Source organism: Rhodnius prolixus, unplaced genomic scaffold, assembly GCF_049639745.1.
Source record: "Rhodnius prolixus isolate KJV_2025 unplaced genomic scaffold, Rpr scaffold_1, whole genome shotgun sequence".
NCBI classification, from domain to species: domain Eukaryota; kingdom Metazoa; phylum Arthropoda; class Insecta; order Hemiptera; family Reduviidae; genus Rhodnius; species Rhodnius prolixus.
This window is the reverse complement of record NW_027411581.1, coordinates 55,389,423-55,409,053: the sequence shown is the minus strand read 5'-3', so window position 1 is coordinate 55,409,053 and position 19,631 is coordinate 55,389,423. Positions and strand designations below refer to the sequence as shown.

The following is a 19,631-nucleotide window of genomic DNA, read 5'->3' as shown; positions in this document are numbered from 1 at the left end:
TTCATTAACCTGATTCTTTAGGGGAAAACGGACCACTCGCTTCTCCCCACCCCCCAAAAAAACCTATCGATTTTTTTTTCAGAAAACTGTTGTTTTTTTTTAATTCAAGTTATAGATTGCACATGAGTGCAATCAGAATAGAAATAGTGTAAAAAGAATAGTACTATCGTTTATCAAGAAAATATCAAGAAACTGAAATATACTTCCAGGAAAGCGGATGCATTCCGCTGAGAGCAGTAGATTAGCAATATCTGCAGGAGGTGTATAGTTCTTGCTGGAATCTCAGCCTAACAATCAAACAATGTACACATGCGCCGAGAGATAGTTAATATATGCAACCATTTGGCCACTCTACCTTAGTCCAGATTTTACGCCCGTTGAGAACTAACTCTTCGAAGCGCCAGAAATCCCTCGGTTTAATAGTCTTTCATGACTAAAAGCATGCTGAAGAATGCTCTGTGAACTTTCCCAGAAAATTGACCAAGCTGCATTTCTGACGGCCTCTGTCCACCAGTGTTACTATAATTTTTGTGTAACTTTTTAGAAGCAGGAGTGGATCAAAGAAGCTTTTCTGGAAGAGAAATAGGTCATTTCTTCACTAACTCTCTGCAAATCTTGTTTCACTAGGTTATGCAGTTCCTCATCAAGTACCCAATCAGCCAGTTTAATGCATTATCGCTGTGCATTTTCTTTGTAGCTGAATGCTTTCTTCTGAATCAATGCAATTAGAGATATGGTCGCTTTCAAACTTATTACTTAATACATTTCAGTTCTATCTCGTAGTAAGAGCTTTGAAAGGGTAAATTTAGCCACCAAAGATGCAGTTAAGGCTTTTCTTGGTGGTTTTCTCTCTCACCTTTTTCTGTTTCTGTCTCTTTCTCATTTTCCCTTTATCGCACTACGCATTATTTCGCGATAATCCTTTCCTTTCTTGTCGCCGCTACATGTATAATTTTTCTACTCCTTTGTAGTTGTTTATTTCTTCAAGGTTCCCACGCTAACAAACCCTTCCCCTCGTCTACTCTCTCTTGACGGAGTTGTCATATCCATTTATTAGTTAGTTCATGTCCGGCTCTGCTATCCTTCACATCTAGTTCGCGAACGCTGCACCCCCACTTCATAGCACAACGCTTCATCACGCGACTACTTCTTGCTCAGCCAAGGAAACCTTATTGTGTACCCTGGCCTATAACGCATCTAAGAGTCAACGCAGTTACCAGTTCGTGAGTCTACGCCTTGCCAGCGGTACGCTTCTTGTATTTCCGCAACGCTTCATCGTTGTCTACTTCCGTCACTCGAGTCCGCCTGTTGGTTTTCTTACCGCATCTCAGCCTACTACGATTCATTTCCGCTGATAGCTAGCACTTCCCTTCATCCGCATCTAGTGCATTGATTGTACTATTACCCCATCCTGATCCGCACCTAGTGCACTTGGTGCACTATTAACCTTCACTCCTCCGCCTACCCCACTTCCAATTCTAATACGCTTCTTTGGGCCTAAATCCAAATATTTCCTACGTTTCTAGGAGTTCAACTACTCATTACACACACACATCTCTACACAATTGTATACCTAAGCACCTTAATAGTTCCTATTCCCTTCTACCGCCTATTTAGAGATCCTTCACCGCCTGGCGGATGCTGTGTGCGCTCGCTTCCGGTACTTCAAAGGTAAATGTTTTCTTGACAGTTTTTATTGCTATATATTTTCTTAGCATTATTTACTGTAATCGATTGCGGTGCCCCCCTCGGGCACATATCGCGTAAGGGAATTTGCGTTTGCCTCATTTTTCCCCCTCCGCATCATGGTGTAAGCCTTACTCGCTTAGAGATGCTAAAGAGGAAGGAAATGGGATCTTCTTCTCCAATTTCATTAAATACGAGTATTTCCTTTTTTCTGCTGGTTTTTAGTTAGTTTTTTCCCCCTAAGTATCTCGATGGGCATTAACATGTAGATCTGAAATTGGTGTTAGAAATGGGTTCAATTTTTCTGGATTCATTCTCTACTGGGGAGGCATTTTCAGTAGCATGGAAACGAGTTCATCGATTTATCTTGTCCCATTCTGATTTCATTGTTTCAAGGAAACTTCAGTTTTAAATTTCCTTAAATTTCTTAGAATTCACTCCACCTAATTCATTTAAACTTAGTACTTTAGATACTCATCTATCGCTATAGTTTAAAACATTTTTCTAAAAACATGTATAATTCATTGTATAATCGTGAGTGAGATCTAAACGAAGTGTTGAATTGACCGAAGTGTAAATCTCTTGAACAATTTTTTTTTATGTTTTGTAAATCATCTATCCTGATATTTAAATATGTATTGCTTTGATTGAAATCCTTTTCTGGATCTTGATTTTGTGGAGAACCTTTCTGGATGATGATGGAGCTCAAAGAATGGTCCACACAACAAACTTTATACTTCAATGGCCTACAGAATTGTGAGCGCTGATAACGTAACTTCATCCACAGATTATGCTAATTATTGGGTGAATTTGTTTTATACTGTACCTAGTGATTATTCAGTTTGCATCCTCATTGCTCGATCAAAGGAAATGATAAAGAGCACTGATGCAACTGGATCTTTCTACATCAAACGACAAATTCGTCCAACATGTCCATGAAAGCTTGCTGATAACCAAGAAAAACCGTTGTATCTGAAAAATACTTACAGCAATATCGATGCGTGTTTCGTTCTGTTTCCCGGATAAGTTCAATTTACGAGATTTCATTTTGAAGTAAACGTCCGTCAATTATTAAAGTATGTTACTTGAACTTGTAATATAAATACTGTAACAAGAAAGACTTCACTATCAGCATTCTACTTAGAAAATGTTCTACCACTATTTGATTTAGTTTATTTATCAATTCCCTATTCTTACAAAGTGATACGTTGCCTCATTTGTGTATCCGTATTTCCGGCTTTCTAGTTGATTATAATTTCCGGTAAAACACCCCCTTTTTGACCTCTTAGGTCAAATGTCAAACAGATAAAAAGAGCCATAAAATTCCTTCCAAATACCCATTAAGAACCTAATGCCATAAACTGAACTTGATTAATGAATTATGTTTACTTTTAGTTTGCACAATGTAGCGAATTAACTTTAAACACAACCTGTGGAATGTAAATTGGGAGGAAATTTAATACAGGTCGTATTACATTGTTTTGACCGAAATTAAGTTCAAAATCAGCATTGCAATTAGAGAGAGTATTCATAGATCCACTATAGCTTTCTGAAAGCCGGTGAAACTATTGAGTGGTACAACTGAGTAATGCGTCCAACATTGAGATCAATAAAAACTACCAAACTTGGCAGCTGGCAGCGCTCAAATAAGCATAATATAGATCGATTTGAATTTGAGTTCATTGTACTTCACTTTGAAGTAAACATCCGCTAATTAACAATACATGTTAATTAGGATAGGAATATGTGCTAGGAAAGGTTCACATTGTATCAGTAATAAATATTTGTTATCAATATTTTACTTAAAATAACTGATATCACTAATTAATATAATTTACTTGAGGAGTTAAAAAAATATTTCACTTTTGAAATCTTGTAAGATATGTTACCCTATTTCTGAGACCAACTTTCCTGGTTAGCAGTTCGTTATAAATTCGCTGAAACAATGCCCCCCCTTCACTTGTAAGCTAGCCTTTCGCCCTGAAATAATAATAGCCATAAATAGTTCTTTCTAGCAGCACATTCAAACCTTATAAATGAATTTATTGATCTTAATTATCGAATTGACTTTACTTTTACAATTTGCACAATGCAGCCAGTTAATCGTAAACACAACTTGTGGAACGTTAATTGGCAGAGAATTTACTGCTGGAAACGGTAGAATTGTTGCAGCATTCAATGGTATTCCTTTTGCAAAACCACCTCTTGGAGAACTTCGATTTCAGGTAAAAGTTAATTTAACTTTTTCCAATTCTAAATATTACATATGTATTTTAATTATAAACCCAACGTAACATATTGATGGTTAAACCATTATTTTCTGTTTCAGGATCCGCAGCCCTCAGAAGCGTGGCCAGGTGTGAGAGAAGCATACAATTTTGGTAGCGTTTGTGTTCAGATACCAGTCGTTTATCCTCCTGTAAACACTACCAAGATGGGCAATGAAGACTGTCTCTACCTCTCGGTTTACACTCCTAAGGTAAGTACTAGGAACTGCATAGGAATAATAAAAACTCTATGATTTTTAGATTAATTAAATAATTATAACTGAAGTGACTCTAAGAAGAATTTAAAAGAATTAATTTCTCTTTGTTCTCGAGTTTTAAAAAGTTACAAACCGGTGAAGCATAGCATCAGTATACATGTTTCAGAAGCCATAATAAATTATGTTTGTTCGACTATCTTAAAGGCATTCGATAGATCGGTGTATACTGTCTTGTCCTTGAATAGAAGCTGTGTAAGAAGTAGAAGAGATCGGAATTCTTCCAGTCGTTTTTTTATAATATACTATTTAAAGCATGGAGAACTCTAGTTGTACACACCAGATATTTTATATATTATTTAAAATCGCTATAGTATTGATCTTCTGCTATATTATTCATTTCTGTTAAACAAATAGTTGTTCATATGTGACAATTTTTTTTTTTAGTTAAAACCACAGAATTTGTTGCCAGTTGTGGTGTACATACATGGCGGCGCATTGTTCTCAGGTTCTGGTGAAATTGATAAATCACCAGAATTTGTCTTAAACTATGATATAGTAGTGGTGATGCCAAACTACAGAATTGGAGTGCTTGGTATGTAGTTTACTGTATTGTGTGTGTAAAAGCGAAGTTAAGTTTTCTTGCAGAGAAATACTGGATTCTCTTCTCGGTCGAGGTCTTGGATTTCATTTAATGGCATTTTATATTCACGATACCTAATTAATAAGTAGTTGGAAGTAAAAGATGCCGAAATAATAAGCAGTACTTTACTTTTTATAATTTTAAATTCATTTTGATTATTTGTGGTTTTGTTTAATGAATGGGAATCAACAAATTGGCGCCCGGAGTCTACTCGGTACACATCTAGCCTCTGGAAAATGGACTGTAAGTGGCTCCTAAGAGAAAAAGGAGTCAAGGAGCCTAATAGTACTCACTCTCCTAATGGATAGCATAACCAGAGATAAAACTCTGGGGGCCAGGATCCCCAATGTTGATGCGACTTAAATTAAAACACGAGAAAAGTTACAATGTAGGTCCTAGGTTTCCATAACACCGTTCCATGTTGGTATAATCTGAATAATGCATTATTAAAGTTTTATTTACCATCAATATTTTTGACACAATCAAGTACCTAAGAAATCTGTATCATCGAAATGCATACTAATATTACCAATAATAGTCGGAATTATTAATATAAATATTAAAGATGACTCATTCCTAAATTCCATATGATGGAGATAATTATTAAATTAATGGTAGTGATTTAACTGTTTTATTGTAGGGTTCCTCACCTTGGAAGATTGGTTCGCGAATAAAAAAGTATAAGGGTTGATCGTCAAAAACTCACGAAAAAGCGTAACGTTGAAAAACACCCAACTTTGACAATTTTTTTCTCTTTTTCTATAAAAGATAAAATTCCCAAATTTTCTTTAAAATATAGGGCAAACCCTCCTTTATAACTGTAATTTTTTTGCAACCCCCCAGACCTAATAGATTTTGAGAAAAAAGTGGCCGAAAATGAGCAAAAACGGCATTTTCAGAAATTGTTGTTGTTCTTCTTCTTCTTCTTCTTGTTGTTGTTACCTTTTTTGTAAACTACGTAGCGCCTAAACGCGAGAACCGATTTTCATGAATGAGGTGACATTCGATTCGGAATTTTATGTAGATGTGCCTTTTGGGGGTCTCGACGCTGTACACCGAATGGGAGAGGAGTTAGCCCCCTTTATGTAAGGCCCCCTTCAAAATTATTATTACTAATTACTCTGTAAATCTTAGCCCGATTTTGATAAAATTTGGTAGGATGATAGAGTTAGGGCTCCCCTACGTAACATTAAAGCGGCGATCTGCTCTTACACTAGTTAAGGGGAAGTATAGCAATCGTTTCAAATTATCGACAAGTGAACTGATTTTCATGAATGAAGTGTCATTCGAATCGAAATTTTGTATAGATTTGCACTTTAAAAGTCTCGTCGCTATGCCTCATATGGAGGGGAGTTTGCCCCACCCAAGTAAGGCCGTTTCTAAAACTATTATTACCAATATTTCTATAACGCTTTGTCCGATTTTGATAAAATTTTATATATATATATATATAAACAACAATTAACTAATCGATCAAGGACCCATCTTCAATCTTCACATAAATACATTATAAATAATGTTTATGTCTATTTATTCGATGTTTTATAATCGTAAATAAGAATAATCTATTCAACTAATGACATTTTCTAGATTTGAAACCATATAACTAAAATTAATTATATATCGGCAAAATTAATAATCTGTAAGCCTAAGAAGAAGGTTACTCTGTGAGGATAAAGATACAAATGAGCCCCATTCACTGTACAAATCGATTAACTCAACTTTTTTTTTTTAAATATCTTAAATTTAGGTGTCAAAGTACTTGGTTCAGTCGTAGCGTTTTACATTGGTAATAAATTTCTCAAATAATAAAGATTAACACCATTAGTAAATCGGCCAGATCGCATTCCCCCTCGTCGGCTAGACCGATGATGTAAGAGGGGGAGCGCGGTCTGCTTCCAATAGCCTAGGCTCCACCTTGCCTTGCTATGCAAGATATGTGTGTGGCAGCCCGATAGGACAATAGGGTACCATCCCAGCTATAGTGGCCTTTATGTGAGGAAAAAACTGTGTAGTAGGCGCTAATGGCCACAGACGTCGATGCGCCGGAAAAAAAAATTAACACCATTAAAAGACAAACTTTTTCTGTGGCCATTGAATAATAAATAATTTATTTATGATTAACTCCGTGTGCTTTAATGTAAATCGTGGCAATAATTCAACTCAAATTCTGAAGCAGGCGCTGAATGATAACAGGTAAATTTATTTGAATTTACATTATAAACAGGAATTTTAAAAAACGATATACATTATTTCATCGCATTTCTCCACTTTATTGTTTTAATGGAGTCAATCGAGTTGTGCAGTGAACAGCTCAATTATTAGTGGTAGGAGTTGAGCTGAAAATCGCAGTATTCAGTCTAAATATCAGGCACGATAAATAAACCAAAATTTTGACACGATAGCAACACTTCCGGACTCCTAAATCTTGAGCTCTTATTTGGACTATTCCCGTTTGTTTTTTTAAGTTTTATTTTAATAGAAGACTAAAGAACAAAGTTTGCCTGTGCTCTCATTAGACTTGACTTAGTCGAATTTCCCACGCTTTAGGTGAAGAACTGGAGGGAGGAAGTGTTATTTTGGAGTTTAAGGACAGCTGTCAAGAAGTCAGTGTCCAGTAGGGCAACAAAGCTATTTGCAAAGAATAGACTGTATTCGACAGGTTGGTGCTCTGCTCTTAAAATAAAGAATAAACAGGAATTATGTACTATAGCAGGTAAATAAATATATATATGTACAGTAGTCAACGTTCCATTTGTCAACTTATTGGGACCTACCTTAACCGCGCTCGTCTGGGGCCCCCCACTCAATAATTCCTTTCATTCTTCCCTCTTTGTACGTCTTGTGTGGGACAGTTTGCTTAATAACAAGTTAAAGAACTTTAACCACAATTCCATGTTGACTTTAATTCCTAAAATTGTAAATATGACTTCTAAACATAGTTAAATATAAGTTGAAAACTTTGCACTTTACATTTCTTTTTTAATTAAGGCGCGTCAACATCTGAGGTCACCCGGAACTTTTATTTGCGTTCACTACAGATCTCGGGATAATGTTCTCTCGTAACAGATAACAATGTTCATCACCAGACAATGAAGAAGAATAAGAAGCTCATAGAAAGAGAAAATCTGAAGCTGGATTCAATTCAGGGATCAACAACTAAGCTAATCTTTTCCTCTACGTCGTTGCAAATTTTTAAACAAAAATAAAATTATATATATTTAGTAAAGTGACACTTTCGGTCGACATATTCACTTTGAATTTGGAATTTTTCTCACATTTTTTAAAAATGTAATTCCTATTTAGATGATTCAGGCAATGAGTGGCACTGATATTGTTCAAAACCTCATTGTCCAGTCCGACTATAAAGCATTTTTAAAACTTGAACTTAACTGGACTTTTTTTTCGATTTGCTTTTGAGTTTAAGAGGACCAGATACACACCCAACCGGACAATTTAGAAAAAACAAAACAATTTTTTTTGGACTAAGGGGGTCTTCTTCCCGAACTTCTGTGAAAACACAATTTTTTCAAAATTTGTCATCTCAATACTTCCTCTTTTATTTGTTTTATAACAGGAAATAACTATAGTAGTTTAGTGAAAGAAAGTAAAAGAGAAATCATAGCAGCCATTTCCGATTGAACCAATTTAAGATAGAAAAAATCTCAAATTTGAAGTTTTTTTTTTTTGGCCTTGGTTTTCGCCATACAGCCAGCATCGCCTAGGTGCTTATCACTAGAATATCACTCACTCTCCATTCTTACTTATAAATACATTCGCTTCACACATTCATCTCTCTACTATATACAACTATTTACATAAACCTTACAGCTAATGGATGGATCAGTACTCTATATTCCTGCCATCCTTATAGCTTAACCGAAATTAAAATCACGTAATACTTCTCTAATCATTTTCTTGCATTCATTCTAATGCGGCTATAACTTTTAATTACATTCATATTTCATTGCTAGCTCTGCTATAGACTTAAGCACATAGATGTTGGTGGAGAATATTATGTCTTCGTAGCGAAATGGTGCATCTAAATACCTGTATATGTCGTCAAACATTCATTTCCTTTCTAGTACATAACGTGGACATATCATTATCATATGTTTGAAATCCTCCTCCTCATTGCAATCTACGTAAAGAGGAGAGAGGACCTTTTTGTTGATCCTGTGAACCGCGTGGTTCGCTCTCAGCCTGCTTATTGTCGTAACAACCCATTTATTAGTTCCCTTAAACCATGGTTGTCTAGGTAACTGATCTGCCATAGTTTTAAAGAATCTCCCTTTATTACCATTACTGTAATCTGTCTGGCCATTTTTGTAGTGCTGCTTTTGCAATTATACACTTGATATCGGTGTGTGGTAATTTATAATTAGCCATTTCCCCCACTATTGGTGTCTTCATTTGCAAGTTTATCAACAATTTCATTTTCTTTTATATTACAATGACCCTTTTCCCCCATATTTTGTGGAATTTGAATACATTACCAAAACCTACAGGCAGACCATTTCGTAAAATCCACTTAATTCCCTATTCAGAGGCCTCAAAAAATGGTGTATTTCTGGAAAACTAAAATCCTAATGACGAGAGGTTCTAGAGGGATACGAATATTTTTATTTTTTCTCAGTTAGGAGTGCGGGAGAGCGAGAGATTGGAGAGAGAGGTGGTGCTTAGTAAGGAGTGTCATTATACATCATTTAAGAAAACAATTTAGGCAAAGAAATGCTACATAATTTATTAATAAATATTACAATAGTTGATATTTTGTTAAGTGAATGCACTTTCGAAAGTCCTGTATGTATTAAATAAATAATATATATTGGCAAATAATAGGATTTACGATACATATTTGTCCTATTAGAAAAAGTGGTGATAGTAATGAATGACTTTAAGTTTGGCCATATTTAGTATACACAATCTGTGTCAAATATACATAAGATATTACTGGAATTCTTTTTGTTATTCGTATAGTACATAACTTAGCCTATATGTATAATATAGTACATATGGCTTATGTACAACCACATATACATATACTAACCTCCTTAGTTGGGTAAGTATGCCTGAAGCTATTTAAAAAATATAAAAAAAATAACAACTTACGACCTTTCCTTGGCAGTTTTAGATGCGCTTCTTCCGATATGAACACCATAAAGATCTTCACATAGTCTCTTATATTCGTGTTAAAGACTCGAAGACCGCGTCATCTTATCTCTTACATTCTTCTTTTTCAATTGTATTTAAAGAAGATAGATTAGCAACTTTACTCATTGTTATAAATGGTAAGAAAGACCTATATTTTATTTATTCATTGCGATACATTTCGTTATACAGCTTTCATATATGTACTTATATTTATAGCTTTATAGATATATATGCGAGAAAGATAAGTTATATACATATCTTGATAAGGACTTAGAAAGAGGAAAGCCTATCTTTACGCCCTTTTAACAAAGAGATCATCTTCTTATTCTTTTCTTGTTGAATAGTTTAAAAAACTTTAAAGTTGGTTTCATTGATTCTGTTATCTAGATCTTTAAAGTCTTGTTAGGAGAGAAAGAGAGAAGCTGCCAAACCTTTCATAAGATTTTTAAACGCGAAAACATTTCTATTACCATCCGTGTTTATTTATTTTATACTCTAGTATAATTTGATTCGATTTTCCCTTACACTTACAGTTTTTAAACTGTAGTAAGTTTTTGTTAATGAGATAGTAAGGTGGCACACTCATTACAGTGAGTTTCCAGGTGTTATCGATTTCAAATATCTAATTTGAGATTTTGGCGATTATACTAATAAAATAAGAATATCTATATAATAAACCACTCCAAAGAAAGACAAAAACACTATCACCAGACTAGACGGTAACCAAAATCCAAAATGTCCGGTTTTGTGGCCATTTGAGTCGGATTATTATTTGTTTGTTTACAAATTGGTCTGTGAGTGCGAGTAAGAATCCCCACCTTAACTCAAAAAAGAAAAATCGAAGATAGTTCAAATATTTCAGTGGCTACATGAAGGTTTTGGGTTAAAATAGGTAAACCGGAAGTAAAGTTGTAAATATATATATATATATATACACATATATATGCATATATATATATATACAGGGTGTTCATTTTAAGACGGCTCAAATGCATTTCATGCTTAAACGGTTAATCTGAGCGAAAATTGGTAGAGGAAAAATTTGTTGCCCGTCATCTCTAGTTTCAGAATATATGACTTGATTTTAGATTCCTGCTCGCATACGCGGCTGACGCGCGACCTTTTACAGTTTTAAAAGTTAAGTATAAGGGTTGATTAAACGCCAAAAGGTACACAAATCAGCAAGTACCCAACATTTCATTCAAGCTTAGTTGATATAATTTAAGTAATTTTGCTGCATTAACTTTTCCTTCACATTTTTTAGAATTTATTAGATGTCACAGACCCTTATGCTGGCCAGTTCGTTCATAATATTATTTGGTTATAATTATGATAAAATGTATATTATATCTTCGTTTTTAAATAGGTACTTTATTTTAACTCTATTCCAAATTATTCTTCTGATTTATCTTTAATATGCCCTTTATTCTGAAGTTGTCACATCTTATACATGCATGTTAAAGTAGAAAAAGACAAAGTTAGAGTCGGCTACTGTTTAAATTTGAATCACGGAGGATTTAAAACAATATTTCAGACTTGAATTCGTCTTACCGAAATATTCGTGAGCACAAATAACACACAGTAAATAACAAGTAGATTATTCAACAACAATTATTCATTTCTCAATTGTAATTTAATTTTACTTACAGTAAAATACTGGAATAATTAGCTGTCCTAAAAGTATGCAATACTTATTTATTTTATATTACATAACATATATATAACATTGTGAGAAGAACAGCTACATTGAGAGTGTGATTGAAGAAAACTATATTATTTGCGATAAAGCCAGATAATTATTACCTATTATTACAAACGTTTGACTACTACATAAAATAACAATTACTTTAATCGAAGAATAAACTTAAACAGACGATTTTTATTAAAAATAAAATAATCGAAATCATTGATGTATGTTGGTGTAAGCATTTTTTTAAAAAAGTTTTTAAATTTTGTAGCATCGTTTTTTTTTTATTTTTTATACCGTTTTCTTTTTAACCTGTAATTAATAGTTTGATTATTATAGATTAATAGATATTATAGTCAATCTACAGTGCTACTTGAACAAATATTTTGTAGATGAAAATGGCCAGCATAAGGGTCTGTGACATCTAATAAATTCTAAAAAATGTGAAGGAAAAGTTAATGCAGCAAAATTACTTAAATTATATCAACTAAGCTTGAATGAAATGTTGGGTACTTGCTGATTTGTGTACCTTTTGGCGTTTAATCAACCCTTATACTTAACTTTTAAAACTGTAAGTTTTTGTTAAGGAGATTTTTGTACCTTTTGGATAGATTTTCATTTTTGTCTATTTTGCTAAGTTACATATCTGCTTTACTGTTTTTTTTTAATTTGGAATAAGCAATTCTATCATTACAACCTGATAAGGTGTTAAGTAGGGACCGTAACTACCACTGGAGAGATCTTTTTAAAGAATGATTATAGTTGCGGTCCCCAAACCATCCTCAATAACAATTTTTTTGAGAAAGCCTTTTTATATAAAATAGGAAGGTATTTGTACGTAAAAAGCAAATTTAAACTGCGATTTCAGACCTTCCTTTTAAGAGGAGTAAGAAAAATAAACGGGCGATTACAGTACTTCTCCCTAAAAGGCAATTCAAAGATTTTGAATCGAACGACAATTCATTAATGTAAATAGGTTCACCCATTGATAATTTTAACGATTGCAGTACTTCCTCTTAGTAGGTGTAAGAGCATGATAGCACTTCACAGCCATGTAGAGGAGCTTTAATCACTTCTTCGTGCTAAATTTTATCAAAATCGGACAAAGCGTTATAGAAATATTGGTAATAATAGTTTTAGAAACGGCCTTACTTGGGTGGGGCAAACTCCCCTCCATATGAGGCATAGCGAAGAGACTTTTAAAGTGCAAATCTGTACAAAATTTCGATTCGAATGACACTTCATTCATGAAAATCAGTTCACGTGTCGATAATTTGAAACGATTGCTATACTTCCCCTTAACTAGTGTAAGAGCAGATCGTCGCTTTAATGTTACATAGGGGAGCCCTAACCCCCATCATCCTACCAAATTTTATCAAAATCGGGCTAAGATTTACAGAGTAATTAGTAATAATAATTTTGAAGGGGGCCTTACATAAAGGGGGCTAACTCCTCTCCCATTCGGTGTACAGCGTCGAGACCCCCAAAAGGCACATCTACATAAAATTCCGAATCGAATGACACCTCATTCATGAAAATCGGTTCTCGCGTTTAGGCGCTACGTAGTTTACAAAAAAGGTAACAACAACAACAAGAAGAAGAAGAAGAAGAAGAAGAACAACAACAATTTCTGAAAATGCCGTTTTTGCTCATTTTCGGCAACTTTTTTCTCGAAATCTATTAGGTCTGGGTGGTTGAAAAAAAATTACAGTTATAAAGGAGGGTTTGCCCTATATTTTAAAGAAAATTTGGGAATTTTATCTTTTATAGAAAAAGAGAAAAAAATTGTCAAAGTTGGGTGTTTTTCAACGTTACGCTTTTTCGTGCACTTTTTGACGATCAATCCTTATACAACTGTCCTACCGGACAGTTTTAATATGATGGAGATAATTATTAAATTAATGGTAGTGATTTAACTGTTTTATTGTAGGGTTCCTCACCTTGGAAGATGATATCATGCCAGGTAATATGGCACTTAAAGATCAAGTTATGGCACTTGTCTGGATACAGAATAATATTGCTAATTTCGGAGGAGATCCCAACCAAGTGACCCTGTTTGGTGACACTGCTGGAGCTGGTTTTGTCCACTATCATATGTACTCGCCAATGAGCAGAGGTATGAGACTGGTAGTATATTGTATTATTTACATTTCATTATCTATTTACCATTGTTTATCTTTTTTCGTTTTCAAAAAGACGTGATTATTCCATATCGATTTCCAAAATGAATAGAGCCTTTTTTTTGTTCAAAGTTTCTTAATACACAGAACAACTTAAATCATCATGACTTCAAATTTAAAACTTCTTCATTATTCCAAATTTCATTCCAACTTTCTTTGAAGTCAAAGCTGGTTCGTTGATGCTATTTAAAATTTTATAAAATTGTATAATATTTGATGCTTACATCATTTAGTTGCAATTGCCAAAACTTTGTAGGTTTTACATAAAATTTATTTATTTTTTATATTTTATATAGAAACTTATTTCAGTACATTAGCCCATGTCTTCTGTAAGAATATTGAGATACCTCTTCTATCCATAGCTGAAAGTTATTACAGTTCACAACCCATATCATCTGTAATAATACTGAGATATCTCTCCTATCCATAGCATCGTACTTGCAAGGATGGATTGTATTAACGGGATCTCAATTCGAAACAGATTATTATGATTAACTTTGTGCAGGTTTATTCCATAGAGCTATCAGCCAAACCGGTGCAGCACTAGCCCCCTGGGCTAACACACCGCCAGGAGTAGCTTGCAGTAGAGCAATAAAGATGGCCCAGTTGTTCAACTGTCCTACTGATTCTTCGCTGGCGATCTTCAATTGTTTAAGGACTAAAAATGCTTACGAATTGACTGAATCATACCGCCAATTTTCGGTAAAAATTAGTTATCTCTATTTTAATTTAACAATTACACACATAAAACTTACGAAAATGACTTAATGAGCCAATAAGTCGTTTAGAATTTAACGGAAGCTATGAAACAAATATTAAACTCCATGCAGTTTTTGACGATCAACCCTCATACGAGTACAATATCCTACTGGACATTGATAAACATTTCAAATATAAACATAAACTTTGTAGAACTCCAAAATGTAGTAATCTGAAGTGAACTAAATATGAGTACTTTCGTATTGAAAGAATAGAACTCTTTTATCGTTTAATGGAGGAACGGTATCAGTGTTAATATAATTGATAGTACACGTACTGCTTGGATCGGGACTCCAATGTTATCCTCTTGATGGAGGAATAAGATAAGGAATAATTGCTCTGTTGGTTATGAGTTCCAGGTGTCTGTGGTAAACTTGTCTGAGAAATCGGTTTGGAAATCTATCTGCCATTAAGGAAAGCTTATCACTTATCATTACGCTAAAACTGGTTTGCCCATACTACGCTGCAGTGCTCTAATGGATCTTGATAAAAATCCCTAATATTCTTGTTCAATTTGTACTAGTTGTTAGCAACATGTGGTTATAGCCAGAAGTGTCAGGCTCCATTAAAATACCTAGGTGAAGCATAAAGCCACTTTGAAATTATTCACGTTTAAAATATTGGAACGTTATTCCTTTTTATTTGCCAAATTTAGGGGCGAAAATATTTTCATTAAGTGCTTTTCTGCTATTTCTTTGAAGTGTTGCTATAACTAATTTGAGCTAAGTAACATTATATATGTTTATAAAAGATGTCAAAACTCTTAGCGAAGTCTGTTCATTTCACTTTCTTCTCGTCTTGCAGGAGTTCCAAGTGGATCCTATTGCAGTATTTACAGCAATTTTTGATAAAAATGCAAAAAACCCATTTCTGCCATTTAATCCGCACAATGCCGAGCCAGCTCCAGTTCTTTGGATTGTTGGCCTCACCAGTTTGTCAGGCTTAATCAGATCTGCAGGTAATATCTAGTTGAAATATTTATAATGTACTTTTGAGAAGAATTTATTTCCTATCAATTTTCCTAAATAAAGTAGTATATTTATTTCCCTAACTCCATGATTCCTAGCTTATTGGAGGCATTTGTCTAGTTTATTGAAACAGACGGGGTAAGCAGCGGCAACAGTCGCTGAATGGCGTCTCCAGTTTGTAACCATGGCTGAGTTAAACCTTCATACTCCTTTCAATCTGTATTATATTTGGGCACACATCCACGCTGAAATATTCGGCAATATTCGAACACACACCTAACAAGAAAGAGTTCAAAACATTTACAACACAAAATGGTGTAAACCACTTTCACAACGTTCTCTTATAGTAAAAACAGATGAAATATAACATCTGTTGATGCGAGATTAGTGTTCATTACAATAGAGCACAGCTAAAAAAAGGGACAGTTCAGATTAACTAACCCGCATGCAAACTAGCCCACCACATATACTTAAGGGAGCCACAACAGGTCTTTTGGTCGCTTTACATTCCCTTCCTCTACATCTAAATCAACATTAGTAGTGTTAGCTGAATACCTACCTCCTTACCCTGAAGTTTAGAAGTATGTTTTCAACTCCTGGGTATCTCAAAAAATACCGTGAAATAATTTGTTTCAGAAAATTGCTTTAAATGTGTTAATTTACTAAATAATGCACTAGAGCAATCCGATTTTCATGCGCGTCAACATCTGTGGCTATTGGCGCACATGTGTCTATGTACCCTCTATTTATTAACTTATATAAAATTAGGATATGATTGAAACTATATATGGTGATTGAACTATTATTAAGTAAAGTAATCGCCTATTTTTTCAGGCGGGCTTAACGTCCAACTACCATCTACTAGGTGTTGTGGACGGAGGCGAATAGCAAACGTACTTTACTATTTCTCATTTAACCATTAAATAAAATCCAAGGCCAAGACCGGGAATCGAACCCAGTACCACAATGCATATTAGCTTCGCAGGTCTCGCCTCTTAACCCGCTCGGCTACCGTGGCGCCCTAACTATTATTAATATTATTCTTTTAATCTACACAGCATTCGTTCAAAATCCGGCTTCTCTTCCCGAGTATGATAAGCACTTCGTGCAGGCGTTACCAATAACATTGTTTTTTGATACTACTGCGTCGAATCCTACACGTGTAGCTAAGCAGGTGAGGAGATTCTATTTTGATGATCAGCCAATCACGATGTCATTGTTCAGAAATTTAACTGACGTAAGTTTTCGTACTGATTTTTTATCCATTCTTTTTTGCATTAAATTATAAAATTATGAGTTAAATAATTCTTAAAATTTCTTAGGTGTTTACTGATGGTTATTTCCTTTGGCCAATAATTGAATCCTTGCGGAAGCACAAAGGCCCACATTATTTGTATTATTTCGATTACCTTGGTGAGCACAGTTTTCAAGAGATATTGGCTGGTAAAAGAGTTTTAAAAGGTAAGAATGATGTAATCGGCCGCAGTAATTTAAAAGCCAATTTAATAGAGTAATTGTGAGTCCAAATATAATAAAATTCCAAATGTCATTTGGAATAGCTTTCTTTTGAATGAACGTTCAAGATCCCTGGCCAGTTTTTCATAAAATACTTCTATTCATATTATTGCTTTCACGCCGTCTATTCAAAAAAGTGAAATGTCATACTTTCATTTTATCTCAATGATTCGACGTTGTATTGTTCGTCCATCTTCTTCTAGATTTTTATAGTTTTAGCAGAAAAAAATCAGTGATAATAAATATATTTTTTCAATTAATGCGTTTTTCAACAGCATGCACGCATCCTATTTGGTCGCACTCTAACTTGTCTCAGTGGTAGAATCAGATGACGCTTCCTACTCTTGAAAACACATGGTACTTTGGTAGGAATGTTTATGATAGTAGGGATATACTAAAGTAGGTCTTTAACATATGATTATGGAGGATATTTCCCAAATGACGATGTCGTGAAATCAATTGATTCTGCGAGAAGATTACTACTAATATCATAAAAAATAAAAAAATATATAACAATGCCAAGGCATTTACGGAATTCGCTGTTTCAGTCTGTAGGATTCCATGGTGATCATTGCAGTAACATCCGCTGTTAACTTTCTTAAGCACATTAATCCTTTATTATCTTAATTATTGTTGTTAATAACCTATTATCACTTTACAGGTGCTTCAATTTTTGATACACCAATTTATGTTTGGCACATCAAGAATCCAATTGAAATCCCACCACCCACATCAAGTGAAGATTTATATCTACTGAATTTGGTTAATACATTACTTTACAACGTCGCTACTTTTGGGTATTCACTGTTTAAACATGGAGTTATATATTTGGTGTTTCGATTCTCTTTGTGTATATTTATTGACTATTCTTTTGTCGTATAGAGAACCGACTCCTCCGGGATCTCCTTTTTATTGGCCGCAGTGGGATGAAGAACAGCAAAACTACTTCTATGCTGGAAACAGTGAACTAACAATTAAGAAAAAACTATTACCAGAGAGAGTTCAATTTTGGTCACAACTTAATTTAAGAGATAAAGTGGACGGATGAAGTTGATTTTGTAAAAGCAATCACGCAAATATATCGTGCCTGTTTTGATTGGAATATTTATTTCTTGTTTACCTTTTAGTGTTTTAGTTTTATTTCTTTTGTAATGCGCCAATTACTGGGATCATATCGACTTCACTCGGTAGCATGTATTGTTAATAGGGATTCACTTGCCTTCAAATTAGTGTCAGTATTATATCGTATGTCTAATTTATCTCTTTGAGCACGAATTTTTGTGAAAGTAGAACTATACTAAAATGGATCTTTAATAAGTCTTAAAATAAAGAAGTCAAAGGTTACAAATTGCACTTAAAAAAAAAAAAAAAATACGATCTCTCTGAAATATTTGAGAAAATGTTAGGAAATATTTTAAACAAGTACTATTTTTATAAACAAAAATTCATAATTACTTACTCCAAATTACAATTTCACACACAACTGCACTGTTGAAAAATAAAAGAATGTGAATAAACCTTAACCTTTTTTTTTTTTTAAGTGCAATTTGTAACCTTTGACTTCCTTACTTTAAGACAATCTACTTTAAAAATTGACTAGTGGTCCATCTAAAAGAGTTTTCATTGAATTAAACAACTTGATAACTAACACTGTTGAGTGCTCGTGAACACGTTTTCTTGTAAAACAAACGTAATTTCTCATACGAAGATAAAAGGAATCCAGGAAAATGATATAACGTTTGAAAGCCCATTAAACAAGAAAACTTCATAAAAAGTGCCAGCACCTAGGTCTGATAATAATCACGTAAGGGCCTAATGAGTTTTCTTAAAAATTTCGATAACTTTTATTTTTCCATTGAAGATTGAGGCTGTTTGAAGAATAACTTATTCTTCGAAATGATATCAATTTTTAGAAAATTTATCTGTCTTTCTAACCGTGTCATTGGAATCGAATTCGGACTAAAACTTTCTGAGTAATAACATTTTTATTGGAAAAAAGTAATGATTTTAGAAAAAAAAAATTAAAATATCACTCAAGAACAGTGGAAAATATGTAGTTGGCCAATACGTCATTGAACTCCACTTTAGATGTACTACACACAGTAGGCCTATGGACAATACTTACTGGTTCACCCTGTATATAGATAAATATATGAATATACAGGATGACCAGAGTTATATGCTCCACCCACTTTTTTTTTAAACGGCGGGAAATTTCGAAAAAATAAAAAACACGTATTTAATCATTTTTAGTCTAGTTTGTTTTCAGTGAATGACCCATTTTTTAAACCCCTGTATCTCGAGATACAGCATCCAACGTTGTTTTTTCAAATGGAACGTTATATTTTTTGTGCATATTTTTATAGTATTTGAGCTCCTAAGGAAAAAAAAAAAAAAATTTTGAAATCGGTTAGGTTTTTCAAAAGTTATGGTAATTCAAAATATGAAATGGCTCAGTCACTGAAAATAAACTAGACTAAAAATGATTAAATACGTGTTTTTTATTTTTTCGAAATTTCCCGCCGTTAAAAAAAAAGTTGGAGCATATAACTCTGGT

General features: G+C 33.9%; 1 protein-coding gene across 1 annotated transcript; it reads left to right on the top strand.

Annotated features, from left to right (window-relative positions):
- Positions 1-207: 207 nt before the first annotated feature.
- LOC141462380 (juvenile hormone esterase-like) lies at positions 208-18,176 on the top strand. Its single transcript, XM_074144186.1, has 10 exons — positions 208-3,911; positions 4,016-4,165; positions 4,616-4,763; positions 13,583-13,768; positions 14,338-14,534; positions 15,396-15,549; positions 16,618-16,796; positions 16,882-17,020; positions 17,736-17,871; positions 17,957-18,176. The coding sequence occupies exons 1-10, from the start codon at positions 3,723-3,725 to the stop codon at positions 18,120-18,122; spliced, it is 1,644 nt and encodes a 547-aa protein (XP_074000287.1). The 5' UTR covers positions 208-3,722; the 3' UTR covers positions 18,123-18,176.
- The last annotated feature ends 1,455 nt before the right edge of the window (positions 18,177-19,631 follow it).